Genomic DNA, 19,983 nt, shown 5'->3' with positions numbered 1-19,983 from the left:
TTTTATTGAACACCATGCAAAACTTTCTCCAGTTTACTTTAATGAGCAAGTGGTTGCCAAACCTGTTTCTGCTTCTCCTTCTCAGCAAGTCGCTTTCTGTCCTTCAAAAGAGGTCTTTTCTGTTCCTCTGACTCCTAGCCTTGTTGCTTTTCAGCAAACATTGGCCAAACCCAGTTTGTTTCTTTCATCTGATCCAGTTTCAGCTGTTCCTGTCCAACAGGCTGGTACTGTTCTTGCAAAGCAGCTCTCACCTTATGCTGTTCAATCTGTTGGTAGCCTATTTAGCCAAAGTCTTGCCTCTACATCCAGAGGTAAATTCTTTTTGATTTTTGATTTTTGATTTTTATGCAAATCTCAACACGCTTTCAAAAAATGAAAATGCCCAAATCAACTCCTTGCCCTATTGTTATTGTTAGAGCTGTAAAAAAAACAAAACAAAACAAAAAAACAACACAGAAGTGTGTATGTATTTGTTGCAGGACTAATTCTGTGATTGCTTAAATGTTTATACAAGTGAATGATACTAAAACTGATTATGTTTTAGAAGTAAAAGATCCAAGAAGAAAAAAAATCAAGTTGGAAATGCCATCTTTCACTCAAGAACTCATCGGTAATGTAAAACCTAATTTATACAAACATATATAAACACAAACCTCTTCTTGCACAATTTCAGATGGTTAACTGTTAACAAAAACTAGCCATCATTGCTAAGTGCACTTTTAGAAAGTTGTGTCTACCCGATTTCTAATGATGAAGTTAGAAACATCACCGTTAGAAATCATGCACAGCTTGTTATCATCTCTAACACTTAGAAACTGTTGATGGTTTTTATGAATTAGAAAAATGAACATGGTTTTATTTTATTTCAGGATCAACTCAGCCAAGAACAAAGGAAAACAAAGCAGAAGTTAGCCAATGCCATTTAGGTAATCTTTCAAAAACCAGTTATTGCTATCAGTGCAAACAATAAGGTCAACAAAAAAAAAATAAATAAAAAAACAGAATAAATCTTGTCTTACTTCAGAACCAAATGAATATTTGATTTAATCACTTTGTGTTATGACTTGAGTTTGTAAAATTTTAGATGAAATAGTTGAAGAGCTGAATGCTTGCCCTGGCCACAACGAATGGTTCAACACCAGAAGTTTTCCACGATGTGCAGCTTTGGTGTTGGCATACATCTTGCAAGACGTGTTTACAGATGTAAGCTCAAGTTGCTCGTACAAAGATTACCTTGGCATCTTGGCAAATCATAGCAGTGACAAGCTCATTCATGTCTTGCAAAAGTACTCCTACCAAAGCCATATTAAAGACAAAATTAAAAACATGAAGCTAAAAATTCAAAAAGAGGGTAGTTTAGAAAAGTTTGTTCAATATGGCAATATCGTGAAACCATTTATGTAGTTTAGATAAGTTTGTTCAGTTTGGCAATAAAGATGGGCCTTTTGTGTAGTTTGTTTTATCTATGCTTTTGCAAATATTTTTATCTGTTTCGCTAAAGACATAATAAACAAGAAGTTCTGTTAAACTGTTCTCACATTTCTTATTTAAAGATAGTTCAAACTTTTTTTTATCTTTAAAAAAAAAAAAAAGAAGTCGTTTTGTTATTCTGTGAAAACTTTTAATAGAGTTGCATTTAGAATTACTTCTGATGTTTTTAAGAGTTTGTTAAAAAGCAAAATAATATTTCCTGTGATGTTAAACTGCATAAGTGAAATTTAAAAAAGGAAAACTGCTCCAACCATTTTTCGGAAAAAGAAATCAAAAAGTTCCTTATTTTAAAAGATCTAGACATCCATTTCTTCTTCAGCAAAATAGCGAGGCTTTTTTATGAACTCTTACTCTCTATTTTTTCATATCTTTACACAAAGGATTTTGTTTAGATCAATGTAAACATACATAGAAGTATATTATGTTTTTTTTTTTTTTTTTGTTTTTATGCAGTCTAACTTTTGTTTCACTTCTATTTTATTTTACGTTTATCTTGTATTTTATCATGCCTTATTGGTTTTTGCGTTTTGTGATGTCAAGCTGCGTAAGCTAAACTTAAAAGGGGAAAACTACGCTAACTTTTCTTTGAAAAAATATTCAAGAAGTACCTTAAACGAAAGAGAAAGCACACGAATCTTGCCATCCAATTCTTCTTCTGCAAAGTAGCGAGGCTTTTTATGTACTTTTGCTCTCTAATTTATCTCTATTTACGCAAAGGGTTTTATTTCAATGTAAACACGTATAAAAGAATACTTTGTTAAAAATAATGTTAAAGGAGTTGCGTAAAAAAAAACGTCTGAATAAAGTTTCTTTACAAAAAAAACAACTAAGAAACAAGCGCGCCTAAGAAAAACCAGATCGCGATTCACTAAGTCAAAAAACGAAAGAAACAAAGTTTAAAAGGTCTTTCTAGACAACAAATTCTATTTTTGGCAATGCAGTTTTTGTATTTATGCAACCTAACTTTTGTTTGACTTCTATTTTATTTTACGTTTACCTTGTATTTTATCTTGCCTTTTTGTGTTTTGTGATGTCAAGCTACATAATCTAAACTTAAAAGAAGGAAACTAGGCTAACTTTTCTAGTAGAATATTATGTTGTTGGTTTTGTATGCAGCCTAACTTTAGTTTCATCTATATTTTATTTTGCGTTTATCTTATATTTTATCTTGTCTTTTTGAGTTTTGTATTTTGTGATGTCAAGCTACATAATTTAAACTTAAAAGAAGAAAACTAGGCTAACTTTTCTTTGAAAAATTGTTCAAAAACTACCTTACACCGATAGAGATAGCTCACGAATTTAAAAAGTTGCATCTATTCATCTTCTTCTTCAGCAAAGTAAAGCTTTTTATGCACTTTTACTCTCTAACTTACCTATATTTGCGTAAAGGATTTTATTTAATTCAATTTAAACATAACTAGTAGAATATTATGTTGTTGGTTTTGTATGCAGCCTAACTTTAGTTTCATCTATATTTTATTTTGCGTTTATCTTATATTTTATCTTGTCTTTTTGAGTTTTATATTTTGTGATGTCAAGCTACATAAGCTAAACTTTAAAGAGGAAATTTACGCTAACCTGTCTTTGAAAAACTATTCAAAAACTACCTTTAACAAAGTAGCGAGGCTTTTTATGCGCTTTTACTCTCTAACATACCTATTTTTGCGCAAAGGATTTTATTTAATTCAATTTAAACATGCCTAGTAGATTATTATGTTGTTGGTTTTTTATGCAGCCTAACTTTAGCTACATCTATTTTTCATTTTACGTTTGTCTTATATTTTATTTTATCTTTTTGTGTTCTGTGATGTCAAGCTACATAAGCTAATGTTAAAAGAGGAAAGCTGCGCTAACCTTTCTTTGAAAAACTATTCGAAATCTATTTTTGAGATAATCTAGATTTAAAAGAGGAACACTACGCTAATTTTGCTTTGAAAAAACTCTCGAAAACTAACTTATTCGATAGAGATAGCACACAAATTTAAAAAATTGTATCTACTCATCCACTTCTTCTACAGCAAAGTACTGAGGCTTTTTATGCACTTTTATTCTCTAACATACCTATATTTGCGCAAAGGATTTTATTTAACTCAATGTAAACATACATAGAAGAGTATTGTTACCCGTTTGTTTTATGCAGCCTAACTTTAGTTTCATCTATACATTATATTGCGTTTACCTTATATTTTATCTTGCCTTTGTTAGTTTTGTGTTTTGTTATGTCAAGCTTCATAATCTAATCTTAAAAGGGGAAAACTGCGCTAACTTTTCTTTGAAAAAGTACTCAAAAAGGACCTAAATCGATATAGATAGCTCACAATTTTAAAAAGTTGCATATAGTCATTTCTTCTTCAGCAAAGTATCGAGGCTTTTTATGGATTTTTACTCTAACTTTCCTATATTTGCGCAAAGGACATTATTTAATTCAACTTAAACATGCCTAGTAGATTATTATGTTGTTGGTTTTTTATGCAGTCTAAACTTTGTTACATCTATATTTTACGATTAACTTATATTTTATCTTGCCTTTTTGAGCTTTGTGTTCTGTGATGTCAAGCTACATAGTCTAAACATAAAAGAGGAAAACTACGCTAAACTTGCTTTGAAAAACTATTCAAAAACTACCTTTAACAAAGTAGCGAGGCTTTTCATGCACTTTTACTCTCTAACATACCTACATTTGCGCAAAGGATTTTATTTAATTCAATTTAAACATGCCTAGTAGATTATTATGTTGTTGGTTTTTTATGCAGCCTAACTTTAGTTTCATCTATATTATGTTTTAGGTTTATCATATATTTTATCTTTTCTTTTTGAGTTTTGAGTTTTGTGATGCCAAGCAACTTAAGCTAAACTTAAAAGTGGAATGCTACGCTAACCTTTCTTTGAAAATCTATTCATAAACTACCCTAGACAAAAGCTAGATTTAAAAGAGGAAAACTACACTATTTTTACTTTGAAAAAACTTTCGAAAACTACCTTAATCGATAGAGATAGCACACGATTTTAAAAAATTGCATATAGTCATCCACTACTTCTGCAGCAAAGTAGCGAGGCTCTTTATGCACTTTTTCTCACTAGTTTGCTTATATTTACGCAAAGGAATTCATTTAATTAAGGAATTCATTTAATTCAATCCAAACATATATAGAAGATTATTATGTTACGATTTTTTTTTTCTTTTATGCAGCCTAACATTTATTTCACCTACATTTTATTTTACGATTAACTTTTATATTACCTTTCCTTTTAGTGTTTTGTGTTTTGTGATGTCAAGCTACATAAGCCAAACTTTAAAGAGGAAAACTACGCTAAGCTTTCTTTGAAAAACTATTCAAAAACTACCTTAAACAAAGTAGCGAGGCTTTTTATGCACTTTTACTCTCTAACATACCTACATTTGTGCATAGGGTTTTATTAGATTCTAGTAGGTTATTACGTTGTTGTTTTTTTATGCAGTCTAACTTTAGCTTCATCTATATTTTATTTTACGTTTATCTTATATTTTATTTTGTCTTTTTGAATTTTGTGTTTTGTGATGTCAAGCTACATAAGCTAAACTTAAAAGAGGAAAGCTACGCTAACCTTTCTTTGAAAAGCTGTTCAAAAACTACCTTAGACATAATCTAGATTTAAAAGAGAAAGACTACGCTATTTTTGCTTTGAAAAATCTTTCGAAAACTACCTTAATCGATAGAGATAGCACAGGATTTTAAAAAGTTGTATCTAGTCATCCACTTCTTTCACAGCAAAGTAGCGAGGCTTTCTATGCGCTTTTACTCTCTAACATACCTATTTTTGCGCAAAGGATTTTATTTAATTCAATTTAAACATGCCTAGTAGATTATTATGTTGTTGGTTTTTTATGCTGCCTAACTTTAGCTACATCTATTTTTCATTTTACGTTTGTCTTATATTTTATTTTATCTTTTTGTGTTCTGTGATGTCAAGCTACATAAGCTAATGTTAAAAGAGGAAAGCTGCGCTAACCTTTCTTTGAAAAACTATTCGAAATCTATTTTTGAGATAATCTAGATTTAAAAGAGGAACACTACGCTAATTTTGCTTTGAAAAAACTCTCGAAAACTACCTTATTCAATAGAGATAGCACACAAATTTAAAAAATTGTATCTACTCATCCACTTCTTCTTTTTATGGATTTTTACTCTCTTATTTACCCAAATTTGCGCAAAGGACTTTACTTAATTCAACTTAAACATGTCTAGTAGATTATTAAGTTGTTTGTTTTTTATGCAGCCTAACTTTAGTTTCATTTATATTTTATTTTACGTTTATCTGATACTTTATCTTGTCTTTTTGTGTGTTGTTTTGTCAAGCTACATAAGCTAAACTTAAAAGTGGAAAAGTACGCTAACCTTTCTTTGAAAATCTATTCAAAAACTGCCTTAGACATAAGCTAGATTTAAAAGAGGAAGACTACGCTATTTATGCTTTTAAAAAACTTTCGAAAAATACCTTAATCCATTGAGGTAGTGCACGAATTTACAAAGTTGTATCTAGTCATCCACTTCTTCTATAGCAAAGTAGCGAGGCTTTTTATGCACTTTTGCGTTCTAATTTATCTCTGTTTACGCATATGGTTTTTGTTTATTTCTATGTAATGATATACAAAAGAGTATTTTGTTAAAGATTATGCTGCAGGAGCTGCGTAAAAAAACTCTGGCGACCTTTCCTTAAGAAAAAAGCAACTGAAAGACATGTGCGCCTTAGAAAATTCAAATCGCGATTCACCAAATTAAAAGACGAAAAGAACGACCTTTAAAAGCTCTCACTAGACATTTGTGTTTATGATAGGCAATGCAGTTTTTGATTTTATGCAGCCTAACATTTGTTTCATCTATATCTTATTTTACGTTTATCTTATACTTTATCTTGCCTTTTTGAGTTTAGTATTTTGTGATGTCATGCTAAATAAACTATACTTTGCTAATTTTTATTTGAAAAAATATTCAAAAACTACCTGAATTATAAGCTAGATCTAAAGGAGGAAAACTACGCTAACTTTTCTTTAAAAAAAATATTTAAAAACTACCTTAAACATAAGCTATATCCAAAAGAGGAAAACTATGCTAACTTTTCTTTAAAAAAATATTTAAAAACTACCTTAAACATAAGCTAGATCTAAAAGAGGAAAACTACGCTAACTTTTCTTTGAAAAAAAACTCAAAAACTACCTTAAACATAAGCTAGATCTAAAAGAGGAAAACTACGCTAACTTTTCTTTGAAAAAATACTCAAAAACTACCTTAAACATAAGCTAGATCTAAAAGAGGAAAACTACGCTAACAATTCTTTGAAAAAATATTCGAAAACTACCTTTAAACATGATTTAGATTTAATAGATGAAAACTACGCTAACATTTCTTTGAAAAAACATTCAAAAACTACCTTTAAACATGATTTAAATTTAATAGATGAAAACTACGCTAACATTTCTTTGAAAAAACATTCAAAAACTACCTTTAAACATGATTTAAATTTAAAAAAGGAAAACTACGCTAACATTTCTTTGAAAAAATATTCAAAAAGTACCTTAATCGAAAGAGATAGCACACGAAATTAAAAAGTTGCATTTAGTCATCCGTTTCTTCTTCATCAAAGTAGCGAGGCGTTTATGCACTTTTTATTCTCTAAGTTATCTCTACTTACGCAAATGGCTTTTGTTTATTTCAATGTAAAACTTTTCAAAAGAGTATTTTGTTAAAGATTATGCTGCAGGGGCTGTGTAAGAAAACTCTGGTGACCTTTCTTTAAGAAAAAGCAACTAAAGTAGATGTGCGCCTAAGAAAATCCAAATTGCGATTCACTAAATTAAAAGACATATACAACAAACTTTAAAAGTGAAACTATTTTTACAAGCGTATTTGGTAAAGATGAAATGTTCTTATGACATTTTAACGTTACGAAAGGGATTTTCTTCTGTTCAAATATTTATTACAATTTAAAGTGTTAAATAATGTTACAGAAACGACCTAAAACGCCTGTTGTATTAATTTAAACGAACAAAATAGATAAAAAAAAAGAAAAACTATCATTAAAAAAAAAAAAGTAAAAAAAGAAAAGAAATAGAAGTTGAGGAAAAATAAAAATAAGAACTTCTAACAAAGAGCTCTTCTTTTTATTTTTCAGATTTTAGATGCTTAATTCCTTGAATGAAAAGTTGAACTGATGACTCACTACTAAGGTTGTTCCTAGCCTTCCGTTCTCAAACTAGGCCATTCTGAGAGGCTGTTTGATTAAGTACCGTTGATAGTAGTATCGCACGTAAGAGACTTCTAAAACTCTGATTATTATTAATTCCTGGAATGAAGAGATGACTTCATACTCACTAACGAGGTTGTTCTTAGCCATCCGTTCTTAAACTAAGCAAAACAGTGAAGTTGTTTGATTAAGTATCACAGTTTGCTGATTTGCACATGCACCATTGCCGAAACTGTGATGCTTGGTTCCTTGATTGGATTGAAGAAGCTCATCACCATGCATTTTACAAGCTGTCCGTTGTTATGTTTTGCAATTCAGTGGTTCTGTTTTGCAATTCATTTTCTGTTTGTTTAAGTATCATCGATGGTGGTGTCGTGCATGCAAACTTTCCGAAACTCTGATGCTTGTTTTTCTTGAATGGAGAGATGAGCTTATACTTTAGGTGACTTTTAAAACTGCAGTAATTAGTGCCTCGAATGGAAAAACGAACTCATTCATTACAGACCAAGGTTGTTCCTGGCCATCCGTTAACATATTAGGCAACAGTACAGCGAAGCTGTTTGTTTTACAAGCTTTTGTCGTTTCGAGAAATCACTACATTAAGCATTCGATGGTGATACACGACTGATGGCCAGGTTCTGATTTTCGAATGAAAAGAAGAGTCGCATCCGACCACCGGTCGGCTTTCGACGCAAAACAGCTGTACACACTCGTCCAACGATCCAGTGACTAACTGTTGCAACGAGAAAGTTAGCTTTATTTGTCGTGCAGATTGTCCGCTTTGACGTAAAATGCTAGAAATTTGCTGAACGCTCGGTTTGCGCCGCCCAAGAGTCATTCTGTTTCTGCGTTGCCAGCGTCTGTCGGCTAAATACAACTGTAGACTCCGCGCAAGCTTTTTCACCGCAAAAGTTGTACAGAGCCACACCGAAGGCTAAAATCGACTTTAAGGTCGAAGGTTAAAATCGACCCTAGAGGTTTGAAAACGACGTCACGAAATTTTCAAGACATCATCGAAGAAAATTACGGCGGCCAGATGCAACTCTTAGTACTAACTCTACTAATCTTAGTACGTTAAGCATTCCAGTCGAGAGATCAGACGTTTTTTCGTCACCTAAGAGACCGGCCGATGCGTTTGCGACGCTGCGGAAAGAAAGAAGATGGCAAACCACAGGGTTGTTACCGTAACAAACCTCCGTGAGTACCTCCATCTCGAGTGGCTTTTGAAGAAACGTTCGTTTTAAACTCAAAGGGATGGTTGTTAAAGCTCACAAACGCCTGGTTAACGATTTTCTAACGGCAGAGACCGTGTTTACAATGGATGCAGGCCGTTTTGCCCGAGCCCAAAGCGCAAGACCTTTCGGAGAACTCCTCTAGGTCGATGCAACGGAAACTACTAGACGCGTGCACCCTAGCGGCACGTTACAACCGAAGGACGCCCCTCGTGGACACTAAACTCCTGCTTGATATCCTCGTCCCCAGGTTTCCAAACCGTAACCCAACCCCCTCTAATCCTAACCCCCTTACCCTCTAACTCTCCCCTCAAAAAACAAAAAACATAAAAAAGCAAACAAAACGAAAAAAAACTTGCTTCCCTCCTCACTTTTAGCTCTAGGATGCAACACCTTTTTGCCGCCCTCCGCTAGAAGGAGTAGGGAGTAACGAAAGCTTGACATCAAAGTAGCGTTTCGTATGAGATTTGTTTGCCAAAATTTGAGCGTTTTAAAAAAGCCAAGACTTCGTCAGAGGGGTTTCTTCTTTTCTCCTAAAGCTATCGATCGATTAAAAAGCTCAAAGCAAAGAAATTCAAAACAAAATACAAAAACGGAAGTTTTAGTTTCTGCACCACAAGCCAAGCACTAGTTCAAACTGGAGATAATAAAAGGAATCGAATGATCTCACTTCTCAAACCACTGAGCTGCCATTGGTCGGCAGTCTCTTGTTTGGAGACCATTGAGCTGCCATTGGTTGGCTGTTTAATCGTTGCGATTGGTCGCAGTTTTATCGTTGGAGACCATTGAGAGATATAAAAGGAATTTTTTTTTTGAGCACAACATTAAACGTTAAATCGTTAGATGTTGTTATAAAGGCACCATTAGAATGCGATGTCCTCAAATATTTTCTCGATATTTTAATAAGTAAACAAAAACAAAACTAAGTCTTGCAACTGGCGAAAACTTTCAATAAGCAAACAAAGCAACAACTTCCTTTCGAGTTTTTACATTTTAAACAAAAGACAAACAAAGAAAAAAAAAAAAAACAAACAAAAACAAAAACAAAAACAAAAAAACAAAACAAAAACAAAACAGAAAAGGAGAATGAGTGAGTCGACTGATTTCGCTCAACTGTCTTAAACGAGAAGTCATAAACGTTTGCTTGTGCCAGCAAGTTGCAAATTAAGTTGTAAATGAACTGCACCGCAAATGCTTAACCACAGTTTATTAAGCATATTAAGCCTTTGCTGACATGTTAAGACATTTTAAGCCTTTGCTATTATCATGAGGCTTTTGCTCCACGAGCCAAAAAAGTACGCTAGAGTTGACAAACTGCATCGCGGTCGAAAAGTGTAATTACGCCAACACTTTTATCCGTTTTAAGCATTTCGTTTTCGCACGAACAACAATTAAAGCAGCTCGTTGAGCTTAACGACGTTCGTATTTTTTTCGAAGCCAAAACTTCGGCTATAAGTAGAATGAGAGGCACTTCGAAACAACAAAGCTGTTCGCAGTCGATAGCAACGAGCGACAACATCTCTGCGAGTCTGGCATCAAGGTAAACAGTTTTTTTTTACATTTTCATTTGTAAGTTGCCACTTTTGTGTACATTATGTATTCAAAAATTTCTTGCTGACGCTAGATTTTCGTTTCAATGAACAACAGGTTGCAACCTCTAGTCGTTTGCTAAAACAGCTTGCTAGGACAACCAAATCAATCATATGTTGTGAAAATTTCTTTTTGTTCAACTGACTAAGGAAGATCGAGCGAACGCTTTTTTTTTTTATAACTTGTTGTATCATATTGCTATTAAGAAAACAGCGTTGTGTATACTAAACGTGACATAATTGGCAATTATCCGTAACTAAAAATAAGATAGAAATTACAAACTTGATACCATATTTTAATTACTCTAACAAAACTAGACGTCATCGCGTGAGAAAATAAATGTTCATACACATAACCTATTTTTTTGTTTTTTTTTCTTCTCTTTTTTCCTTTTAATCTCTTTTCTTTCGTCCAAAAAGCGTTTTGATTTTTGCCTCGCCACAAGCGATGAAATCGATAAAAAAACCTGCTCGGACATTCTCAATTCTCAACAACAAAAAGCAATCAAAGTTCTAGCTCTCGAGCACGTGCGCCGACAGGTTGATGAAACCGTTCAAATATGCTCGATCGCTAGAATTTAAAGAAAGAAACAAGCCAGAAACAAACCAAAATAAAAAAAACAAAAAACAAAAATGGACATCTTTAGAACGCTTAAATTTTATAAAATATTTTTCCTCTGCGTTTTTAACCAGCTAAACTGTCGTAAAGTTTTTTCGGTGCAGTTCATTTAAAAAACTTAGTTTTCAACTTTTTAAACGTTTTAGACTTCTCGTTTAAGGCAGTCGAAAGAAATGAGTCGACTCACTCTCTCTCTCCCTATTCGGTTTTGTTTTTGTTTATTTGTTTTTGTTTTTTCTTCGTTTGCCTTCGTTTGCCTTTGTTTGCTTTGGAAAAGTTGTCGCCATGCGAGACTTAGTTTTTTTTTTTTTTTGCTCAAATTGAGCACAAGTGAGTTCTAGTCTTGAAAGTGGTGCAAAGTGTGGGCCAATCTGGTGGCTGGAGTGATGACACGTGAATGCTGGAAATTCCAGACTTTGAGCGGATTCAGCGTACATAGAAAGAAAATGTAGCATTCACGTGGGTCCTCCTAAGCGTGCCATTGGTCGGTCTGCTGTCCTTAAGTACCCCCCTCCCCCCCCTCAACGTCACGTTTGCTCAACTTTCTCGGTCTTTGGCGCCCAGAGAAAGCTTGAGGAAGGATAAAAAATGGCGAGGTTTCGGTACTGCGTTTTCTGTTTTTCTTATTTGTTTTTGTTTGTTTGCTTGTTTGTTTGTTTGTTGTTTGTTAATTTTTTTAATTTTTTTTTTTTTGTTTGTTTGTTTCGTTCGTTTGTTTGTTTGTTTGTTTCGTTTGCTTCGTTTGTTTTGTGATGTTTTGTTTTCCCTTCTTGATGGCACAAAACAGAAGCAAACAAGACTTTCGGTTATATTCGGTTATATTCGGTTCATAAAAAGTTTGTTGGTTTCTGCACAACAACAACAACAACCACACAACAAAAGTCTCCCTCTGTCCTCAAAAGCAGTTTCTCCTCTGTCCTAAAGAAGAGCCTCTTTGTAATCGATCTTGTCTGAATGCAGCTCTCCTTTTGCCTACAGGTTTTTATTCCAACCCTTTTGTTGTTGTTAGTGCCATGTTGTTGTTATTGTTATACTCTGTAAAAGCAGTTGTTGCTGTTGTACTTGTTTGTTGTTTCTAAAGACACTGTTGTTGCTGCTGTTAGCGCTGTTAGTAATCACCCACTTGGCTTGTATTTTTGTTTCTTGTTTTTGTTTTTTGTTTTATTTATAAACACTCTCTGAGTAAGTGATGCTGTTGCTGTTGTTGTTGTTACAGTTGCAATGAGTGTTTGTTGTTCCCCCACTTGGCTTGTACTTTTGTTTTCTGTTTTGTTTTGTTTTTTTTTTGTTTTTGTTTTTTTTTTCTCAACACTCTCTGAGTAAGTGATGCTGTTGCTGTAGTCGTTGTTATAGTTGCAATGATGTTTGTTAATGTTCACCAACTTGGCTTGTTTATAATCTATTTTATTTTATCAACACTCTCTGAGTCAGTGATGGTGTTGCTGTTGCTGTTGTCGTTATTATGCTTGCAATGGGAGTTGTTACTGTTCACCCACTTTGCTTGTTTTGTTTTTATTTCTTTATTTTATCAACACCCTTTGAGCCAGTGATGCTGTTGCTGTTGTTGTTGTTATAGTTGCAATGAGTGTTGTTAATGTTCACCCACTTTGCTTGTGTTTTTGTTTTTGTTTATCAACACCCTTTGTGTCAGTGATGCTGTTGCTGTTGTTCTTATTACAGTTGCAATGAGTGTTTGTTAATGTTCACCAACTTGGCTTGTTTATAATCTATTTTGTTTTATCAACACTCTCTGAGTCAGTGATGCTGATGCTGTTGTTGTTATTGTGCTTGCAATAAGTGTTGCTAATGTTCACCCACTTTGCTTGTTTTGTTTGTGCTTTTGTTTTTGTTTATCAACACCCTTTGAGTCACTGATGCTGTTGCTGTTGGTGTTATTATAGTTGCAATGAGTGTTAATGTTCACCCACTTTGCTTGCTTTGTTTGTTTGTTGCTTTTTTTTTTTATCAACACCCTGCGAGTTAGTGATGCTGTTGCTGCTTTTGTCATTTTACTTGTATTTATAGTTGTTACTGTTCAGCCACTTTGCTTGTTTTTTAATCTGTTTTATTTTATCACCACTCTCTGAGTCAGTGATGATGTTGCTGATGCTGTTGTTGTTATTTTACTTGCAATGATAGCTGTTACTGTTCAGCCACTTTGCTTGTTTTGTTTGTTTGTTTGTTTGTTTTTTTTATCAATATCCTCTGAGTAAGTGATGCTGTTGCTGTTGTTGTTGTTATAGTTGCAATGAGTGTTTGTTAATGTTCCCCCCCTTGGCTTGTACTTCTGTTTTCTGTTTTGTTTTGTTTTTGTTTTTTTTGTTGTTTTTTTTCTCAACACTCTCTGAGTAAGTGATGCTGTTGCTGTAGTCGTTGTTATAGTTGCAATGAGTGTTTGTTAATGTTCACAAACTTGGCATGTTTATAATCTATTTTATTTTATCAACACTCTCTGAGTCAGTGATGCTGATGCTGTTGTTGTTATTATGCTTGCAATAAGTGTTGTTAATGTTCACCCACTCTGCTTGTTTTGTTTGTGCCTTTGTTTTTGTTTATCAACACCCTTTGAGTCACTGATGCTGTTGCTGTTGGTGTTATTATAGTTGCAATGAGTGTTAATGTTCACCCACTTTGCTTGCTTTATTTGTTTGTTGCTTTTTTTTTTATCAACACCCTGCGAGTTAGTGATGCTGTTGCTGCTTTTGTCATTTTACTTGTATTTATAGTTGTTACTGTTTAGCCACTTTGCTTGTTTTTTAATCTGTTTTATTTTATCACCACTCTCTGAGTCAGTGATGATGTTGCTGATGCTGTTGTTGTTATTTTACTTGCAATGATAGCTGTTACTGTTCAGCCACTTTGCTTGTTTTTTTTTTGTTTTTGTTTTGTTTGTTTGTTTGTTTGTTTTTTTATATATCCTCTGAGTTAGTGATGCTGTTGTTGTTATTATGCTTTCAATGAGAGCTGTTACTGTTCACCCACTTTGTTTGTTTATAATCTGTTTTATTTTATCAACACTCTCTGAGTCAGTGATGCTGATGCTGATGCTGTTGTTGTTATTATGCTTGCAGTGAGAGTTGTTACTGTTCACCCACTTTGCTTGCTTATTGTCTATTTTATTTTGTCAACACTCTCTGAGTCAGTGATGCTGATGCTGATGCTGTTGTTGTTATTATGCTTGCAATGAGAGTTGTTACTGTTCACCCAATTTGCTTGTTTTGTTTTTTTATTTGTTTTTTTGTTTGTTTTTGTTTTGCTTGTTTTTTTTTATCAATACCCTCTGAGTCAGTGATGCTGTTGCTGTTGTTGTTGTTGTTGTTATAGTTGCAATGAGTGTTTGTTAATGTTCCCCCACTTGGCTTGTACTTTTGTTTTCTTTTTTGTTATGTCAACACTCTCTGAGTCAGTGATGCTGATGCTGTTGTTATTATGCTTGCAATGAGAGTTGTTACTGTTGTAGTTATGTCTGTCATTTGTCCTTGTTAGCAAGTTCTATTTGCCCTCTCTTGCCTTTTTTCAACACAGTTTCTTTCTTTGAGTCATATGGTTGCGAGATCCTCTCAAACTCCATCTCTTTATTTATTTGTTTCTTTTTTTTTTTTTTTTTTCTCATTCTCCTTCTCATAATAGCAATCACTGCTGCCACCATGCATGTAATGCTAGTTGCTCTCATTCTTTTTCATTTGCTAGTGGAAACTTTGTTTCTTCTTGTTGCTCTCTTTTCTTTCTTTTTTCTCTTTTGCAGAGGATTCGAAAAAACACAGCTCTTCCCTGCAGTTGTAAACATTCCAGGATTCCAGGATGCAGGCAGAAGAAAAACACTCTCACTAACTGTCTTCTTTTTTTTAGCATAAACCGTTGCAAACAAACACCTGAACATGTCTTCTTCACAAGAAAACAACACTGTTGTTGCCCCTTCTCCGAACTCTAAAGCGAAAAAAAAGAAAAGAAGGCAGTCACAAGAACAGAGAGACTTAAAGCTCAAAAACAAAGTCAGGGCCGCATTAGTTGCAGCGTGTGGCTCCGTAAACAGGGTTGTACCTTTCTATGGTACCAAGAAGAGGTACGCTGTTAGCTGTCCGATGCCTTTGTGCAAACATTCCTCCACAAGCATTAAAAGACACTTGACTAAAAAAGATCATTCTTGGACTTTGGATGAAGCTTCCATCTTTTACTCTGCAATGGTCAGGAAGTTTCAGCATGCTCGTCTCGAACGCAAGTCCGGCTGTCCAAAACCTTACCCCTGTTTGCAATGTTGGAAGTATTACGACCGACTGGACATACACTTGAAAGAGACTCATTTCTACGATTCCAAGACGATCAAACAAAAGATTGCAGAGGCAAAGCGATACGACAACGACAAGCTCTATGTCCCTCAATTTATTCGACCTGCCTTCTTTGGTATTAAGCCAGTAGCTGAACAAGCGTCTGCATCAGGCTCTGCATCCTCTGCTCCTGGGCCTTCCTCCTCTTTTTCTTCTCCGGTTCTTTCCTCTGATCCTCTTTTAAGCTTGCCCTCATCAGTTGCTGGTTCGTCCGAGGCTCCTTCTGCAAACCACTGCACCTCTGTAGAAAACAAAGAGCTGAACACCGAATCCGTCCTAGACTCTGATTTTAATTCCTTAAAGCACTTGGTTTCCAACTCCTCCGTCTTGACAGAAGATAAGAGACTCTTGTTTCAGCTGGACAAAGATGCTTTTCACTTTTATTACCAGTCAGCAGATGAGCTCTTCAGAGATTTTGAAAAGTGGCTTGTGGTAGCCAACAACAACACTTTGTCACAAGCAAAGATCTACAAAAATGCAGTTGTTGAAATATTGACATGTTGTGACAGCACGCTGACGCTGCACCCGAACGCTCTCACCAATTCCAACGTTTTGGAGGATAGATACTTTTCCATGCACTTTAAAAACATTCAGCTCAATTCCAAGCTGAGTGAACTTGACCAAACAAAAGCCATGTCTTGTCACACGTTGTACAACCGCCTTGTCTACCTTTGTCTCCTGTTTCGTTTCAGTGAAGCCAGGAATGTCTATTTCGGACTTTCTCATGAGGCCATCCGACGTTTGCGCTGCAAGGTGGAGGAGTTACAAAAAGTGCTGAGGCCCTTTCGTTCTTTGAGGAGGAGCCTTGTGAAAAGCAAAAAATGCATCAACATCATCAATGTCAGTTTGCTGAACGAATATGGCAAGTCTGCATACGTAAGACAGTTAGTGGAATCGATTAGAAAGCCGTCTCTTACACCGACTAGAGACAATGCTGTGTCTCTACGAAACCATCTTCTGCTCTCTGTCACTGTAATTAACAGTTTAAGAAAATCTAACATTGCTCTTTTAAACATTAGAGACTACATGGCTGCTGAGAAGAGTGAGTGTGGATATTGCATTGTGCAAGAGCGCTACAAAACAGCATACAAGTACGGAGCCAAAAACATTCTAGTGCCGAACGACTTGAAAGTGTTGATCGATATTTATTTGCTGAGATACAGAGACCTTCTTGTCAACGACTCTCACTACATGGCTGCAGACACCAAGACTGTTTTGGAGTTGAGCGACTGCTACAGGCCCCTTTTTCCATCGATGAGACCCAACAAAGACGAATGTGTGACACTCGGTGCAACTAGAGTGCCTGTTTACCAGATGGGTTCCTCTGCTATCTCCTCTTGCCTGACGTCCTGCTTCAGAAAAAGCCAAGTAAACATTCCCATGAAGCGTCTTACTCCCACTTGCATTCGCGGTTCGATAGCCACTTACTTTGCCAACAACAGCAAAGAAGATCGCGAGCGGTTTGCTACACTCTACATGAAGCACAGCAGGAACACAATGGATAGCTTTTATGTGTCCCAGTGGAACGCTGCAGAGGAGTTGCGCTTTGCCCTGGGCATCGGACAGTCCTTCGGAGTCATAGAGTCTTTGACTGTTGAAAAGTCTGAGAGACCACCAAAGAAGGAGAAGGATGTGATGGACTGGCTCCAAACTAATGCAGAGGAGTACGGTTTTCATGAGGTTGAGGACATCTTTGAGGAAGATTTAGACTCCGGTTCTGACTCTGAAGAATGTGCTGCTACTTTCAGCTGTACCACAGTGGTTCCGTTTTCTCCAGCTGTAGAAAACAATGTTCCTTTAGAGGATAGCAACGACCATGCCGTAGATTTCTTGTGTGAACCTACCTCAACTCCTGTTTCGTCTGTTCCATCTGAACAAACAATCGCTGGTCCAGTTCTTGAACTATCCCCTGCTCTTGCACAACTAGTTCCTAACGAACAAGCTGTTTGTATGGATGTAGATCAGACTCTAGCTGTTCCTGTTGGCACAGCTTGTTCTCCTCTTGCATTAACATTATTTCCTGATGAACCGGATTTTATTGAACACCATGCAAAACTTTCTCCAGTTTACTTTAATGAGCAAGTGGTTGCCAAACCTGTTTCTGCTTCTCCTTCTCAGCAAGTCGCTTTCTGTCCTTCAAAAGAGGTCTTTTCTGTTCCTCTGACTCCTAGCCTTGTTGCTTTTCAGCAAACATTGGCCAAACCCAGTTTGTTTCTTTCATCTGATCCAGTTTCAGCTGTTCCTGTCCAACAGGCTGGTACTGTTCTTGCAAAGCAGCTCTCACCTTATGCTGTTCAATCTGTTGGTAGCCTATTTAGCCAAAGTCTTGCCTCTACATCCAGAGGTAAATTCTTTTTGATTTTTGATTTTTGATTTTTATGCAAATCTCAACACGCTTTCAAAAAATGAAAATGCCCAAATCAACTCCTTGCCCTATTGTTATTGTTAGAGCTGTAAAAAAAACAAAACAAAACAAAAAAACAACACAGAAGTGTGTATGTATTTGTTGCAGGACTAATTCTGTGATTGCTTAAATGTTTATACAAGTGAATGATACTAAAACTGATTATGTTTTAGAAGTAAAAGATCCAAGAAGAAAAAAAATCAAGTTGGAAATGCCATCTTTCACTCAAGAACTCATCGGTAATGTAAAACCTAATTTATACAAAGATATATAAACACAAACCTCTTCTTGCACAATTTCAGATGGTTAACTGTTAACAAAAACTAGCCATCATTGCTAAGTGCACTTTTAGAAAGTTGTGTCTACCCGATTTCTAATGATGAAGTTAGAAACATCACCGTTAGAAATCATGCACAGCTTGTTATCATCTCTAACACTTAGAAACTGTTGATGGTTTTTATGAATTAGAAAAATGAACATGGTTTTATTTTATTTCAGGATCAACTCAGCCAAGAACAAAGGAAAACAAAGCAGAAGTTAGCCAATGCCATTTAGGTAATCTTTCAAAAACCAGTTATTGCTATCAGTGCAAACAATAAGGTCAACAAAAAAAAAATAAATAAAAAAACAGAATAAATCTTGTCTTACTTCAGAACCAAATGAATATTTGATTTAATCACTTTGTGTTATGACTTGAGTTTGTAAAATTTTAGATGAAATAGTTGAAGAGCTGAATGCTTGCCCTGGCCACAACGAATGGTTCAACACCAGAAGTTTTCCACGATGTGCAGCTTTGGTGTTGGCATACATCTTGCAAGACGTGTTTACAGATGTAAGCTCAAGTTGCTCGTACAAAGATTACCTTGGCATCTTGGCAAATCATAGCAGTGACAAGCTCATTCATGTCTTGCAAAAGTACTCCTACCAAAGCCATATTAAAGACAAAATTAAAAACATGAAGCTAAAAATTCAAAAAGAGGGTAGTTTAGAAAAGTTTGTTCAATATGGCAATATCGTGAAACCATTTATGTAGTTTAGATAAGTTTGTTCAGTTTGGCAATAAAGATGGGCCTTTTGTGTAGTTTGTTTTATCTATGCTTTTGCAAATATTTTTATCTGTTTCGCTAAAGACATAATAAACAAGAAGTTCTGTTAAACTGTTCTCACATTTCTTATTTAAAGATAGTTCAAACTTTTTTTTATCTTTAAAAAAAAAAAAAAGAAGTCGTTTTGTTATTCTGTGAAAACTTTTAATAGAGTTGCATTTAGAATTACTTCTGATGTTTTTAAGAGTTTGTTAAAAAGCAAAATAATATTTCCTGTGATGTTAAACTGCATAAGTGAAATTTAAAAAAGGAAAACTGCTCCAACCATTTTTCGGAAAAAGAAATCAAAAAGTTCCTTATTTTAAAAGATCTAGACATCCATTTCTTCTTCAGCAAAATAGCGAGGCTTTTTTATGAACTCTTACTCTCTATTTTTTCATATCTTTACACAAAGGATTTTGTTTAGATCAATGTAAACATACATAGAAGTATATTATGTTTTTTTTTTTTTTTTTGTTTTTATGCAGTCTAACTTTTGTTTCACTTCTATTTTATTTTACGTTTATCTTGTATTTTATCATGCCTTATTGGTTTTTGCGTTTTGTGATGTCAAGCTGCGTAAGCTAAACTTAAAAGGGGAAAACTACGCTAACTTTTCTTTGAAAAAATATTCAAGAAGTACCTTAAACGAAAGAGAAAGCACACGAATCTTGCCATCCAATTCTTCTTCTGCAAAGTAGCGAGGCTTTTTATGTACTTTTGCTCTCTAATTTATCTCTATTTACGCAAAGGGTTTTATTTCAATGTAAACACGTATAAAAGAATACTTTGTTAAAAATAATGTTAAAGGAGTTGCGTAAAAAAAAACGTCTGAATAAAGTTTCTTTACAAAAAAAACAACTAAGAAACAAGCGCGCCTAAGAAAAACCAGATCGCGATTCACTAAGTCAAAAAACGAAAGAAACAAAGTTTAAAAGGTCTTTCTAGACAACAAATTCTATTTTTGGCAATGCAGTTTTTGTATTTATGCAACCTAACTTTTGTTTGACTTCTAT

General features: G+C 34.7%; 1 protein-coding gene and 1 long non-coding RNA gene across 2 annotated transcripts; one reads left to right on the top strand and one right to left on the bottom strand.

Annotated features, from left to right (window-relative positions):
• The first annotated feature begins 11,682 nt into the window (after window positions 1–11,682).
• Window positions 11,683–18,963, top strand: LOC149892673 (uncharacterized). Its single transcript, XM_090080051.1, has 5 exons — window positions 11,683–11,755; window positions 15,003–17,822; window positions 18,056–18,121; window positions 18,381–18,437; window positions 18,596–18,963. The coding sequence occupies exons 2-5, from the start codon at window positions 15,032–15,034 to the stop codon at window positions 18,913–18,915; spliced, it is 3,234 nt and encodes a 1,077-aa protein (XP_089936177.1). The 5' UTR covers window positions 11,683–11,755; window positions 15,003–15,031; the 3' UTR covers window positions 18,916–18,963.
• LOC149892672 (uncharacterized) lies at window positions 15,642–19,707 on the bottom strand. Its single transcript, XR_016450164.1, has 2 exons — window positions 19,611–19,707; window positions 15,642–18,803 (listed from the first exon to the last, which is right to left on the bottom strand). It is a non-coding gene; the product is annotated as an uncharacterized LOC149892672 (long non-coding RNA).
• Window positions 19,708–19,983: the final 276 nt, after the last annotated feature.

The sequence above is a fragment of the Hydra viridissima genome, unplaced genomic scaffold (genome assembly GCF_058129835.1).
Source record: "Hydra viridissima isolate aposymbiotic clone 2 unplaced genomic scaffold, HvirCarnegie_v1 scaffold_2, whole genome shotgun sequence".
Classification (NCBI taxonomy): Eukaryota; Metazoa; Cnidaria; class Hydrozoa; order Anthoathecata; family Hydridae; genus Hydra; species Hydra viridissima.
Note: the sequence above shows the minus strand (reverse complement) of the source record. Positions and strands in the feature narration are given on the sequence as shown.